This window comes from Anguilla rostrata, chromosome 3, assembly GCF_018555375.3.
Source record: "Anguilla rostrata isolate EN2019 chromosome 3, ASM1855537v3, whole genome shotgun sequence".
NCBI lineage: Eukaryota > Metazoa > Chordata > Actinopteri > Anguilliformes > Anguillidae > Anguilla > Anguilla rostrata.
The window spans coordinates 68,622,209-68,638,112 of NC_057935.1; the positions used below are offsets into that span (position 1 = coordinate 68,622,209).

Here is a 15,904-nt window from a genome sequence, read left to right on the forward strand (position 1 = left end):
ACAGCTCTACTGATTCCACCCTCCATTTTGCAAGAGCTGAGTATGTGTGTTTTTCTTCGCAAACTTCTGGCCACTTTTGGCATTGACACTGTCACGATCTGATACCAGACTATGGGTCTCGTCTCTGGATCAATGTATACAGCTTTAGCCAAAATGTTGCAGTTGTCCTGGAAAAAGATGTCTGCCAAGAAAATAAATTGTGGTGATAATCTTTTGGCAGAGGTTTGTTTGGGAGTGATGATCGTTTAAAAGTGAAGTCATCAGATTGGTATTTGCCACAATTGCTAATTAAATTATTTACTTTCATTTTGTCTTCCCAGCGATTTAATCTAATATAATCAAGTCTTAATTAGTATGTCATTGATTACATTAGTCTATCATTGATTGGCCAGCACACATTATGAGTGAAGTTTAGTTTTTAGATTTAAAAAACAAAAAGTGTTATTTCACCATGGTGTCCTCTGGGAACCTTTTCAGAAACCTTATACAGCTCTTAAAGCTTTATAAAGCCTTAAAAAGTGCCACCCAAACTGCGCCCTTGAGCGACAAACAGCCACTGGAAAACGGCAGTGTGGCGGAGAATGAAAGGCGGGTTTGAATTGCCCACAGAGGACGGGCCTGTGCTGTCCTTCCTTTTCTTCTCTGGAATAATAGGAAAGGTTGCTTTGAAGATGTCCCCTTGGTGAACTGAGTTTAAGAGGCGGTTTTTTTTTTTCAGGCCGCCAGGTACTTGTGCACAGGGATTGGTCGGTTCTTACTGACTTGAAGAGCCAATCACACGTGAGGAGCCAATCACACATGAGGATGTTTCTACCTTAATACAGTCGTGTTGTTTGCCTTAACGCTTGTACGTTGGGCTCGTCTGTTCTGCTTCACTTCTACTTGTCTGAAGCGCTCTGTTAAAAGAAGGTTAACTCACAAAGTAAGAGGTTAATTGTCAACAGAAAGGGGCAAAGATTACATATTGTAAACGAAAGATGTAACATCATTGACGTTTTCCCACAACCAAAACATAGACATTATTCTCTAGACAACCCCCGCATGTCACAAACATGGCACCAATCACAGTGAGTCGACATACCTATGAGATAATCCTCTTTTAACTGAATAGAGGCATTTTTGTAGGAAAATGTTGCGCATCCATTACGTTGAGCATCCAGCAAGTTAATTTTGGTGCTAAGTGACTCCACACTTTGCTCCTTAAATTAATCTGTAGAAACATATGCAAAAAGTAGTAGCTAGTAGTTTGCTCTTAATTTTGACGTGAAGGAATGGAAAATAAGGGTTCTGGTTTACTTCCAGTCTTCCAAGATGTGAGTCCAGTGATAGTGTCAGTTGAGCACATTGCAAGGCTCTTACTTGTCAAAGATGAACTCACTGTAATACCATAAACTATTTTCACAATCAAAACTGCTTCTTTCTATCACCATCATATTCCCTGAAAATGGAACGACCTGTCTGTTCATATTTGAGGAGCTGCAGCCATGTACACAAGTCTTGCTCTGAATCTGACAAGATTGAAGACCGCACTGTACTATACCTCAGAAATAATGAATTTTCCTTCTCATCAAGTTACATATTAAAATTCATTTATTCATCTGATCAGTAAATCCAAGACTGGTTTAAAGAGTCCGATTTAATTCACTGAAAAGGAAATAATTTCAAATACAGAGTAAGTAATGAGGGCTTAATTTCAGAACCCATGGCCAGGAAGGACCTGACTTGCAGGTTTCTATTAAAAATTCAAAGCCTGATTTAATAATATAATTTCTGAAGGTATTCACATCATATTCGATAACATGGGAACACCAGCGAAAGGTCAAGGGGAAAATCAATGTTTTTTTTTTCTCTCCCAAATTTTTTTTTTTCCACAATCTATTTATGATAATCCCTTATTATATCACAGTGTGTGTTAAGGCACCGTGTGTGCTATGGTGGATTATATCACGGTGTGTGTTAAGGCACCGCGTGTGCTATGGTGGATTATATCACGGTGTGTGTTAAGGCACCGTGTGTGCTATGGTGGATTATATCACGGTGTGTTCTGGGTAAACGGGATCTGGGGGAAGGTATATCTTTTCAGTTTGTGAATTGTGAAATGCAAATAAAAAATGTTTAATTTTAGGAAATCATTACACTTGTATTAGGTTGTAATTTTGGTTATGTTAAGATCGGGCGAGATACATGGTTCCCTTTTACCCCTGGTGTCGTTGACATAGGCGTAGATTTCGGGGGGGATGCAAGGGATCCCCCTCAATATTTAGAAACGTGCATTTGCCCCCCCCCCCCCCCATAAAAACATGAAAAAGCATTTCCACCATAAATTGATGCAGAAGAGGCACACATTGGTGCATAAAAATTCACCAGAATGTAGGAAACGAAGTGTTTGATGCTCAAAATTTAATGGGGGAGGACTCCCCAGACCCCCTGCTTAATGTGTCCCCCCCCCAATGTTCAAACGAAACCTACGCCACTGGGCATCGATATAGCCCGTTTACCCTTGGCGTCAACATAAAGACGTAGAGGGGTTTCTGTTGAAGTCTACGGAGATACCAATGGTGTCCAGAAGTGGCGCTGAGGGACTCCTTCTGCACTATTTAGTGATGCTGAGTGCTTCTGATCCTGAAATGAGGCAGGTGGGGACCGCAGAGTTTTGCGGCAATGAGTGCTGATTTAAAAAATTGGGCATCTTAAATTGGGGAGAGAAAAGTGAATCGGTTAAATTTACCGAGGTCATGGGCAGTTTATAATGCTGGATATGTACTAAAGCATTTCAGGTTGCTCAAAGGCACAGGATAGCAAAGGATTTAAACCTTACACCCGGCTACCATTTCCAGTGCGTTAAATATCAATGTAAATATTTAGATAACAAGGGGCTTGAGCAATAATACAGTTGGTGTTTGAAAGATAGATGTTAGAGTTTTAAAATAAGTGGTTTCAAAATCGAGCTGTTCTTAAATTTCCTAAAAGTGTCCTAAATATTTTATGGCGGCATATGGTTATGGTACTGGTGCTGTCTACAGTATATTCGTGTTGACATTCGCAGCATGTTGTTGAAAATCACAGAGAAAGGTCAGCCATAAAATTAAACAAACATTGGCGCACAGGTAAATGGTTAGATTTTTTGTGCAATGCTTTGGCTGCATTTTTTTGGGTCAAGGACAGAATCAGTAAGCATCAGAATCCTGAATAACTGGTCTCCATGGAGATACTGAGGAATTGAGATGTTTAACATGCCAAAGCTGAAACATATGGCTTAGAGTTCTTTGAATGTGACAATAGGAGTGCAAACGGTGCTTGGTCTAAACTAAAATGTCAGAGCAGATTCAATTAGCTCTCCAGGGTTAACAAAGCCTTTCAGTTGTCACACATGCAGCACATCATGAGTTCATTTCTTTATTCCATAGCTATGAAACAAGAAATTAATATATTTTTCATTAAAAAAAGAAAATAAAAATTGTTGTCCCTGTCTGTATCTTCACCTAACATACTGCCCATGGAATGAATGATGCATGATGGGTAAATGTGTTTTATGCAGGTGCGTTGCACATATAATTCATTACTGAGTATTTGTTCAGCGTGTACAGTGGTAAATCTGGCTCTGCTGGTTGTGGGACAGGGAGATATATAATGCAGTCAGGCGCAGAAGATATTGCGGACAGATACAGGATTGTGGCTGAGCACAGAGCTGGAAATGCTGTTTCCTAGGTTTCAGGTGTGATACCACGGATGGTCAGACGTGTTTGAGGCTTTTATAAAACTGACAAAATATGGGTACTTTGTTTTGGTCTGTGGCTTTCGTAGGTTCAGTTGTAATTTGTCATCATTCAGATATTGTTGCTTTTGTGTGCCTATGGATTTTTCAGAATTGTTTTTTTTTGTGTGTGCGAAAATTGCGTGCTTTGTCTATGTAAGTTAGTGTTTTTTTAAAATATTATAATGACATAACATAGATTAGATCTACATGTTCTGCTGACAGATTTTTTAGTTCGCAGATATGCGGTTTGATCACGTGCACTTGTATGATGGTTGTGAAATGTAGAAAATTTCAAAAAAGAGTTTTTTTTTTGTTGTTGTTGTTCTTTTTGAAGTGGCATAGCGGTTACAAAAAGAAGCGGGGAACCGGTCTCTCATAATTCCGTAATAAAAGGCGAGTGTCTTGAGTTCCGTTTACCGTCTGAAGCTCTGCGTGAGACGTACAGATACGAACTGTCAGAGGTCTCGTAACGTCACTGTGGCTCAATGATAAAAAAAACGGCCGTGTACTGGCTGTCGGAAACGCGGTCTTCAGACGGATGGGATGCGAATTACTGTGATTCACTCCATATCTCAGCGCCGGCCGCGTTCCGTATCCGGGGAGAGAATTCCTTCACGGTTACACGTCTGCTCCTGCGAGGAGCCAATCGGGACGTCTCCCTCGGAAACCGACCAGCGCCTGCCCTTCGCTCAGCCCTCAAGCCCCTCCTGACCGCTCATTTAAGGTGTTTAATGAAATCAACCGGTCTGCCACTCCGTCTCGGGGCGGCGGTGCAGTATAATGGCGAAGGAGTTGGTCTCGTAACCTAAATGTCGCAGGTTCGATTCCCTGGTAGGACACCGTTGTACCCTTGAGCAAGGTACTTAACCTGCATTGCTCCAGTATATATCCAGCTGTATAATTGGATACAATGTAGGTCCCTCTGGATAAGAGCGTCTGCTAAATGCCTGTAATGTGATGTAATGTCTCACAACTTCCTGCTCTGGGTTGCCTGTATTGTATTGTATGGGGCGACATAGCTCAGGAGGTAAGACCGATTGTCTGGCAGTTGTCCTTTTCTATTAAAATGTCTGTTTTCAGCCAGAACTGAGATGAGAACCTGCCCTGTACCACGGCCTTTATAATTCACAGTCAACTGGCTGACTAAATAAAATCTACTTTATTCAATCTAGTACTAATTAGCTGAGGCAATAACCAAATTTCAATGAAGTAGAGCAAGCTATCCTTTTTTTCCCTCTCGCATGAAGTATGCTTATTAGCAGCTACAAAATATGTAATTTTGCAGAAAGTAAGTACTAAAAAGTTTGTGTGCATTTTATTTTGTAATCCAAGGTTAAACTGTATCTGGAACAGGGTGCCAGACTCGCTGCAGAAGACCAACACCACTGCCAGGGTGGAACCTCTAATGGGCACAGATTTTGGACATTAATTATTTGCCAAAATGAATTAATGCTTTTTTTTTTCCCTGTCGTACATTGCACAAGTGATAAACTGCTGCAAGGATTCATCGGTTGTGAAGAGTCCTTTAGTCGCATTACCGGGATGGAGTGTGATGGATATCCTGTTCCCCCTGTATTAGACTGGAAAGTTATTTTTAGCACGTGGTATGATTAACAAAATTACTTATAAGTTTTGAGGATAAAGCCTTGACATGGGCTGCTATTCAAAATCCGCTCTATGTGAGAGATTGTGGAAATGTGATTTGTACCAGATTAAACCTGGCCCTGACATAAATTACCCTTGCAAGTTGCGTAGTAGCAGCCAGGGAAATGTAACCCCAAATTTGATGGAAATTTCCGTTACCCATGCCTCATGAGAAGGATGGTTAGTTACAAAGAAATATGTGAAGACCATATATTAAAGTCCCATTAATTAAATAGTTATAAAGTATTGTTATTACTGTTATTGTTATAGCACTGAGCTACTCAAGTGAGGCAACATCAGGGTTGATAAACAGTCTATATAGGATTGTAGTTCAAAATCTAAATGTCTCTCTCTCATTTCATTGACCATATAAGTGTAGAGTCTATTCTGACTGCTGTTCTCTGTTCTCTAAGTAATGTTTTTGTGACATCTAGTACTTGCTTCAATGTGTTTGTCAATATCACTCTAAAAACGCCACAGTGGTTAGCTTGAATATCTCCCTCTCTTCTCTCTCCCCCCTCTGTGTGTGTGCTGTTCTTCACACAATCACCTTCTTTGTGTCTCTCAGAGTCAGTTGTGAATGACACACAATTCATTCTTTTAATTTCTCCTCATTATGTAGGGTCAGTCGATATTAAGTTGTGCTATACAGTATGTATATATTTTTTTAAATTTTATTAAAAAAATGTTTTGCTCTGTGGGAAAATACGCCTTTAGATGCAGCTGGGCTATGTTTCCAGGATATATACCCATCAGATCTGAATGTGTTTTGGAAAGTGCATCCGTTCGTCTCTTTGTTCCCGGTTTCAATACCCTGGATTGCTTGTTGAGTGGCAGGCAAGAATAAACATTGATTTCCACTGACACCTCAGCCCTACTCTGCCACTCGATCTCCACTGGCAATGAAAGCGGTGCAGATGTTTGAGTTGCGGAACATTATAAAGATCAGATCTCTGCGGTGTTGCGTTCTGTGTTTGTGAAGGGAAGACAGTGCAGCCATGGCGTTTATCTTAGTTGTGGGAGCATGGCATTAGGTGCAGCACAGCTGTAGACAAACTTCTCTCTCCCTGCCATATCATATATATATATATATATATATATGTGTGTGTGTGTGTGTGTGTGTGTGTGTGTGTTTACTATTCATCATTATTATTATTACTTTTGGAAAACCTCTGTAGGTTGCTTTCTGTTTGTTTTGCATGACAGTGGGTTTACTGTGATTGTAGAAAGCTTTTAACATTTTACATGTTCTGCATTTGATTTAAATAGCCAAACAGGAGACATCTTTCAAGCCTTTTCTTTCAGTTTAGAAATGCTTAATTATGTCCGTACTAACAAAATGGGGGCATAGTTTGACAGCCGTTCTTATTTAACCCGCTTTATCTCCACTCCTAAAAGCACATGTCAGGAGTCCTCAGTGTGGGCCCAATTTTCTCATTTGTTAAACATTTAAAGGTTTGCCTTCGTTCCCAGAGAAATTTCCGTTTTCACGCGGCGTAGTCTTCTCTAAATAAAAGGGAGCTAACGTACGCTCCCGATAAATCGTTTAAATGAGCCGAAAATACAAAACAACGGCTTTATTACGACAATGCTCTCGCTCTGCTCTCTTTTCCAGAATCTGAGGTTGTGTACAGGACCCGGGACGGCCACGTCATCAGGTTCAACGTCCTCACGAACGAGACGGAAATCGTGCTGGAAAACAGCACCTTCGTAAGTGGGGCTGCGCTGCGACGTCTTCTCTGAAGACTGAGCGGCAGTGTCACTGGTGTCAATCATCTGTGGTTCACCTAGATACATAAACAGATACCATGAATGATGTGGCTAAGTAGTGTCATTTGGATCTGGGCACACTGTGATAATAGCAATCTATTCAACAGTAAGTGTTTTGTAAGAGGTTGTGTTACCAATGTTGTTTAATAATCAACCTGTTTTTTGAGCATTCTTGTACATAGTTCGTGATTTTGACATTTCAAGTTCTGGTGGAGTTGGAGATGCCAATTTTAAAAATAAATAAATAAATTTAAAAATATTAATTTAATAAAATACTCAATTCTTTTAGTCTACAATTTCCAGGGAAATTTCCTTGACATTAACCAAAGTTCATTTAATATTTAAAAAATGGCCACACCTTGATCACCTTCAGGCTCAGAATGGCTCAGGTCTTAAAGATGCTTGCTTGGTCGGGTAGTTGCGGGTTTGAGTCTAGACTGTGTTATTAGATGATTATGAAGTGCACAACTGCTGGACGATATTGTTTTTTTTTTTTTTTTTTCACTGAGAGTAGAGTAGGTTTAAGGCTGCCAAGATTTCTTACATTGTGTACGCCTAGCACCTTGCCAGGTTTTGTAACCTTGTGTATTCATCTTTTTCAGTCCCTTTTCCAATACATGGGACGTATAATAACTGATATACACCTATTGTTAACTTGCATTCTGATTTATTTTCATTATCAGAACTGTGCGAACCGGCAATGTTCCATAATATCTTTCATAGAGCTTTCATAGTGCTTTCATAATGTCATGTAAATGCTGGACACATACTGGAAAATGTATTCTTCCCACTCTGTTGAATATGAATGTCTTATCTTTTGTAGTTCAGCTGCCATCTGTCAGTAGGTGTGCCGTGTATCTCTGAAAATCATCCACAGCCGTCCATGATTTCACAGTGCCATTTCCCTGGGATACAAGCAGTTGGTATATGCCAATAGGGAAGCGCTTCTTGTCATTTCACAAAAAAGATTAAGCTTAGCTCAGGCATTCTAGCGTCTTTGTTGGAGAATCCATATTTGAAAATACACACTCTTAGCCTTATTAAAATTGTGTGTACATATACCACATCATAATTTTCTTTTGTCGATTTCTTTCTCTTTTAGGTTGATTACAATGTAGCAAAATACTCGGTTTCTCCCGACCTAAAGTATGTCCTCTTTGCCTATCACGTGAAACAGGTAAGCCCTAAAAATGTTTCTTGTATATCATGATTATTGACAGAACAGAGCCATTAAATGTTTTATCTTGATGAAACTAATATAGACTAGGGTTAAGGGACAATGTAGTCTGAATTGCAATTGCAATTGCATATTACCCAGTATCCCATAGAGGTTTCATGTAGAAAATGAACTTTTGGTTTTAGTTATCTCTCCTAACATTCCCACCCAGTACTTTACTCTTAAAGCCAGATCAAAACTTTTCTAATAGTGACAAGCAGCACAATGTACAGCAATGGCCTTAAGACAGTTCAGCTTTAAGATTCTTATGAACAGTTGTACACTATTTGCGCTGTCTTGAGTTCAGGTAAAGTCTTGTACATCTAACACTCTTCTACAAATGTATGTGATCTCGGTGTGCTCGGTATTTAATCCCCGAGGATGGTGCATCTTTGAAGTCCGGTGAAGATGTGGAGATATTGGCGATTCACTGAAGCTGCATAAAGCTGTCTCTCAAGTGAAGCCAAGTTCTCAAGTGAAGAAAACTTGCACCTGAGGACCTTCCACTGAGTCAATGGGGAAAGTTCACGGTGCTACTTTGAAGTGATAGCTTTCTTTAATAATTTGAAATTGTGGGATACATTTTTTTTAAATTGCACTTCAGAACATCTGGAATTACTTTCAGATTGTGTCTGGCCAGACAGAACTGAACACCTGACAGAGTGCCGGACCCACTGTGTGAGGTCTGCTTTGGTTTGGTGTTTGCGTGTTAAGGCCAGCTTGCATATGATCACTTTTTTCTTTGGGATCATGTTGACCACTCAGAAATCCATCCCTTGGATTCAGGAGATCAGGTTACCTTGCATGCTCACAGCACAAGAGGGAGGCTATGTTTGTGTCTTCCAGGTGCTCACTGGATTCCGTACTGTTTTTGTTTTGCAGGGATTAGATTCAGTTACCTTAAAAAAACATTGCCAAAGTCCTCGTGGAAGCCAAAAAAAAAAAAAAAGCCTTCACATTCTTGCAGAATGAGATTAAAATCTCTCCACTTCAGTATCACCCAAGAAATATCTTGGCCCTATCGAACAGCATCGTACTGGGGACGGTACCCACGATGCTCGCCACAGTTTTCCTGACTGAGGAAACTGCTGGCTGGGCCTAGCTTTGGCTTGCAGCACGTCAATACAGTGAGCGCTGAGCGCTGAGCAAATCCGGTAGCCCGTGGCGGCATTCTCAGCACAACCATCCAGTGCATCACTCATTGCTGGATTTCCATCTGTAGTCACAGGCACAAGCCTTATTCTCCCGCTCCTGCCCCCCCCCACCCCCACCCCCCAAAAGGAATGTTGTTTTTCCTCAGTATATTTGTGAAAACATCTTAAAAAACTTCTCTGCATGCTGGCTGTGTGAATATGTACGCCTCAAGGAGCTAATAGATGCTGAAATGTCGTGTGGTGCTTTTTGTTAGAATCAGCAGTTAAGAATTCATAGACAGGACAATGAAATTCTTCAAAAGCAAATCTAGTGCGAGTAACTGGATGCTTACTCCTTGCTAACGGCCAATTTACAGTATGCTGAAAATGCCCAGAGTGCCAAAAAGGTGTTGCTGTCTTTAGCTTGGCTTGATGAGTGATTCACTGATTCACAGTGTCAATTTAATCCTTGCCCAGGGCTAATCCAAATGAATATTTTTCAGGAATGCAGTTTCAAATAACCAAAATGTAGTATTGCACAGTATACAGGCAGCCATGCTTCTTTCTTTCTTTCTTTCTTGCTTTATTTCTTTCTTTCTTTATTTATTTCTTTTTCTAGCCATTTTGCAGCTGCATAAAAATAGATATGCCTTGGTATTTAATAGAGCAAGCTGGGAAGTTTATTTCTGCTGTTGTCAGGTCTATACTTTAAAGAACCAGATGTTTTAAATGTTTATCTCAGCTTTCCTTTTCTCTTCTCTAACTGATTACTGACAGTTTTAGTTCAGGTCATTAATTTGATGATTTCTTAATTAAGTGCACTAAAGAGTCAGATGAGTGAAACACCTATAGTTTTTCAGAGTGGCTTTAATAGTAAGGTTAAATAAGTATTTGCTTCTTCTTAGACTTTGGTGGATATGCTGAAGCTTTGACAACGATTTGGAATTTCATTCTCAAAAGGCCAGGAAGGGATTTACTCCTAAATCTCACATAATGCAGTTTCTATGAAGAATCACAATGAACATTTGTAATTAAACAGAGGTAAAACCAGAGATGAATTAACCTTGAGAAGGGGTTGAGAAGACAGTGCCATTGACCAGGTGTAAATCAGAGAAGTACATTGTAAAATACCCGGAAGAACATCCTTGGGGTGCATTTGGTTTCATAGATTGTTAAAGTAATTGTTGGCAGGTGTTTTAAGTAATGTCCTCTATTTCCAGTATTCAGTGAAACCTACATTTCTGTGGACTGTTGTGCAACTCTTTTAAATGTACAGCATAACTCCCTCAGACAAAACACCATCTGCACTAACAGATGAAAAGTCTGTGAATGTTAATGCACTTATTTTGAACCATTTAATTCACGGAATTGAATTCTATTTCAGTTGTTCAATTCTATTTAATGTTTAAATAAATAGCAGTCTGTTAAAAAAAGACAATAAGACCAAAAATGCAAATAATCACACAAGGAACATTCAGATAGGTGAATGTTGGCTGTTTGGGGGGGGGGGGGGGGGCAGCTGTGTAGGGAGTGCTCACACAGACTCGGGGGGGGGGGGGGGAGAGGGGAGGGGGGGCAGAGTTCTTTGCAACTCTCTCTCTCTCAAAGCCATCCATAGCCAGCAGCATCTTTCTGCGGAAGCTACTGCCACCTGAAAATATTGATTTCTTCCTTCTCCGCGTTTGTGAGAGTCCGTGCTCTTCTCCGCGGGCCATTTTGATGAGGTAGCGCTGAGGGGCTGTGCTGCTGAGTCCTCGTGTGGGAGAGATTAGAAGAGGGAGCTGAGCTGGGCTGAGAGCTGAGAGCTGAGAGCTGGGCTGCGGGCCTCTGTCCATGGTGCTGAAATCCCTGCAGCTTATTTAGGTCTGATGTCGCTGACCAAGGTCCTTACAGCTTCCCTCCTGCTTTTGGCTTACTGTACTGCCAGAATTGCACGCACGTGCACAAACTCACACACACGTGCACGTGCGCACCCCCACACACTTAAATTCACACACACACACACATGTGCACACATACACTCAGACACACATACTCATGCACACACACGTGCATTCTAGCAACTAACCTTTCTGCTGGAATTGAAAATGTTTTCATGCATGCTGTGCAACAGTTAAATAAAAATAAAATACCTGCACAAATGTCAAACACCGGGGCCATAGTGATGGAATTCCTTAAAAGCTTGAGTAATGATATTTTAAGTAGCAGTGATATTTTGTGTAGGAATCATGTTCAAGTTTTATTTTAATCAGCTTGGCAGTTCATGTGCATTCATTCATGTAGCGTTGCACATCTCTCTTCCGTCACTAAGAGCTCTCTCTCACTTGAAATATGGAAATATGGAAATGTGACCTCTTGCGTTAAGCAGTCTGTCTTACCAGTTCCAAGGCTATTAATCTTAAATGATTTACATACTGAATGTAAGGGCTCCTCTGTCTTTGTGATTCATGCTGTTAACATCGCGTTTTTGACCTTTTTACATATTGTTTTTGTCATAATTTTTCTCACAGTTTCTTATTCTAGTTATGTCATTTCCACTACGGGTCTTTCTTAGGGAAATCAGTCATCTCTATGAACTGTGTTACTGTTTTTCCCGATTTCACTAAAACTGGGACATGATAAGAAATATGTATTTGAATAAGTATATTTTTATTTGTTTCCTATATACCATCTAATACTTGGGTAAGTGTGTTAGAGTGTTACAAATCAGGGAAGTGTGAAATGTATTTTCATCTATTGCTTATAGGGGGTGATTCAGTCACTTCCATTGGATTCAATGAGGGACCAAAGTGTTCTCTGACCACGCAATCTGTAATTTTATGTAGTTTATGCTTTTTTTGTTTGTTATTTTATTATTTAAAATACTGAACACTTTCCTGAATTATATAGGGCATCTTTCCTGGGTTCCCATATTTTTGGCAGACCCAGTGAACACAGCTGTCCTTATCCTTATCCTTATCTTTTCACTGGCAGTGCAGGTGTGATTTATGAATAATATTCACACGTGGTGCTTCAGAGCCTTTTCTCCCCGGGCCAGGAATATAGGTCACTCCACCGAGAGATTAACATTGGAGGCCTTCTTACAGGCAGCCTGAGATAACACAGCCAGTGATTAAGAGTAATGGAGCTGGAACTGCTGGCTACGTGTTTTAGCACTAAGAGTGTCTGCGTTGCACTCATAGTTATACGATGTCTTTTTTGGAACTTTTACCCTCGGTAATGAGGTATTGTATGACCCGATCGCAGATAATTTGCAGTGTGTTGGACATTCATTATTTTCAGTGCACTAAGCTGCTTAGAGTGACTTCCGTCACTGATCGGACCCCTGGTTTTAATGCTCATGGACGTCTAGTTCGGATTGGTTCAGATAAAGAATTCTGATGGCAGTGGGGGAAAAAAAACGAAACAAAAAACAGCTCAGGGCTCCTACATATGCAACCAAAGGTTTAGATTTTTCTCATACTGCTATCTCTCAAGACATTCTATTTATTTATTTTTATCTATTTATATTTCTATTTATTTCCCTACGTCTCCTGCTGAGGTGTAATTGCCATGCTGTGAAAGTCATATAGAGGTATGACCTTGGAAAGGGGGGGAAAAAATGAAAAAACTGCTCACACACATAGTGTGTGCGCTGTGGTGGTGATGCATGTTATCTGCCTCAAATGTTTCAGCTCAATATTACTGTGCTTGAAAGCTTCTATTGAAACCAAAACCATCCTGCGAGCATCAGATCGAAGAAAAATGATGCTTTCTTGAAAATGGCCTCTCCTCTTAAAATAATCTGTACAAAAATCTGAATTTTGATGGTCACAGTATTGTTTTGGAGTTTTGAAGCGTTCCCTCGGCAACAAAAAAAAAATTACATCAAACCAAACTCAGATAAGAACAAACATTCAACCCAATTACCATATATATATATATATATATATATATATATAAATCCACCAATGGGGATCAATTAAGGAATGATCAGTTCTGTAATAATTTTTTCCAGTCAACTAGGTTCTTTTGTCTGCAAGCACTGGGTGAAATCATATTTTAACAAACTTCCTCTTGCAAGTGATTGTATGTTGTTTTTACCTTGTTATACAGATGGTGCTTCAGTAGCTGGGTTAATGTATGGGATGCCGATGCATATGGTTTATCTGAAGGGATTTGCATGTATTTAGTTACGTTGTCACACAAATTCCACGGCCGCTGCATGATAAGGGCGTTAATTTACAGCTCAATCTGCCTTTTCCCAAGTTGCTATGAACAGGCTGAGAGAAAATGTATTCGGATGACTTTCTGTCATGAAAAATAGAAAGTGATCAAAGTCAATAGCAATTAACACAAACCCTTATCAAAACATACTACATATTCTACGTATGCCCATTATTTATAATTTCACAAATGCCATTTTGTGCTTTAGAGTAGCATACTGCATAATTACATTTACAAGCATTTAAATAGTACATAAGACACATACAGTACGATTCAGTAGTGATTGTTAAATGCTTCAGAATGAATGCTGCAAATTATAAAAGCATTTTCTGAATGATATGCATTTTAACTTGAAATTAGACGTATTTCTTTGTTATATCCCTATTAAATCTTAATGTTTCACACAACGCTGAGACAAACGCAGATTGATAAGTCCTAAATTCTATTTGCATGGTTTTCTATTGTGTCACTGTAACACAATAAAGACGGCATCTAATAGTATGCATGCATTGCTGGCTCTTGGCCAGTTTTAATCAATCACTCTCAATAAAATGTTAGCATGTTTTTTTGTAACTTGATTGTGCAATGGCTTGGATCCAGATGAGAAAATTGCGTCAGTGAGAACTCAATGTATGTATTTTGCTTTCCTGCTGAATTTAAAATAAAGGATATCAGGCGTAGAGCTGTGACGGCTCTGTGCGATACCTCATTTTGACTTGTTTCGGTATGAAAGACCTGCTAACTGTGCCAGAAGAAGGTCTAGATGAACAAGCAGTGGCTGTGTAATTTTGTTCAGACTTAATCCTGAAGCTCTTTCCCATGAACTGGGCAATTGCTTGCCTCAAAAATGAGAAATTCATTATTAACCTATGAAGCAGACTAAGCTCGGGTCAGCTTTACTCAAGTTGGTGATTTGTGAATTTGAAGGAGCCCCACTACGAAGCAGATATTTGAACAAAACAATAAGAGGAAAAAAGGACAGAATCGCTGGACAGAGTAGAGAAATTTCAGTTCTATTGTAGTCATCAGTAGCACTCTGTTTGCATGACACAAAAATCAGTTTTTGTGTAACAAAACATTTTGGCATAACTAATTACCCATTCAGTACAAGCAGTAAAAATAAGAGTGACAATTGTTTAAACATTCCGAATGAAATATGCTTAATTGAGACCTTTTACTCCTGCATTCTGGTAGTACTAGCTAATCTGTTTCTCTAAGTTGATTCGACTAGCTCTTAATTAAAAAAAATATATATCTTTTAAACTCGCTGAGTATAAGCAGAGTTGCATGGATATGTAAAATTCTGTTCATCTTGTATGAGAAGCTGATGCTAAGCAGCGTGTAATAGTGCCTTGTGGACGCTTTATAGTTATGTCATATACAGGAATCAGTCACGATTTTACTGTGAAACCTCTGTGTAGTCAACCCTTCCCTATGTATTTGCAAACCACAGAGAAAAAAAAAATATATATACATATAATGTTGTATATATTGAAAAAGCAGCAGTGCCTTTGTGATGGACATACTGAGGACCAAGGTGTTTTGTAACCCCACTGTGTGCAACACATCTTTGAACAGGGAGGCCAATAGATAATCTTTAATTTTCACATGCCAGCATTGACCCGACTGCTCTCAAAAAGAGTCCACACAGTCAATGAACGGCATCAACAATACCCTGCACCTTTACGTGTACACACTGTATCTGCTTTCCTAATGTATTATTGATTAAATTTACCAATCCCGTTCAACTTTTAGTGCTCTGGAGAGCAGAGGGTTCAGTTTGGTTCTGTGGTGTGAGGATATAGCCCATGGCCATTAAAAATGAGTGGAGTTCTCTGTGGTTTGCAGATTCATAGAGAAAAGTGTGAGTACACAGTTTCACTGTAAATTTGTGTCCCAGTAGCTTTTTAAATCGGGAGGAACAGTGAGCTCCATGGCGTTCGGGACAAAGCCATATTTTTCATTTATTTGGCTCTGATGTGTGATCATTGATCAAGCAATTCTAACGTGGTTAAAGTGCTCAGCTTTTATTAAAGGGTATTTTTATACATTTGTGTTTCTCCATGTGGAAATTATAGCAGTTTTTATACATAGCCCCCCCCCTCCCCCCACCATTTCAGGTCATGATGTTTGGGACACGTTATTATGTTACGTAAAATGAAATTAGTCGTGTTAATT

The 15,904-nt window shown here is 39.6% G+C and overlaps 1 protein-coding gene across 2 annotated transcripts in view; it reads left to right on the top strand.

Annotated features, from left to right (window-relative positions):
- LOC135251768 (inactive dipeptidyl peptidase 10-like) overlaps positions 1 to 15,904 on the top strand; it is a 114,053-nt gene that overhangs the window by 72,315 nt on the left and 25,834 nt on the right. For both annotated transcript variants that reach the window (XM_064329522.1, XM_064329524.1), the window contains exons 4-5: positions 7,017 to 7,111; positions 8,274 to 8,348. In XM_064329522.1, the coding sequence (XP_064185592.1) occupies positions 7,017 to 7,111; positions 8,274 to 8,348 (170 nt within the window). The remainder of the gene's footprint in view (positions 1 to 7,016; positions 7,112 to 8,273; positions 8,349 to 15,904) is intronic.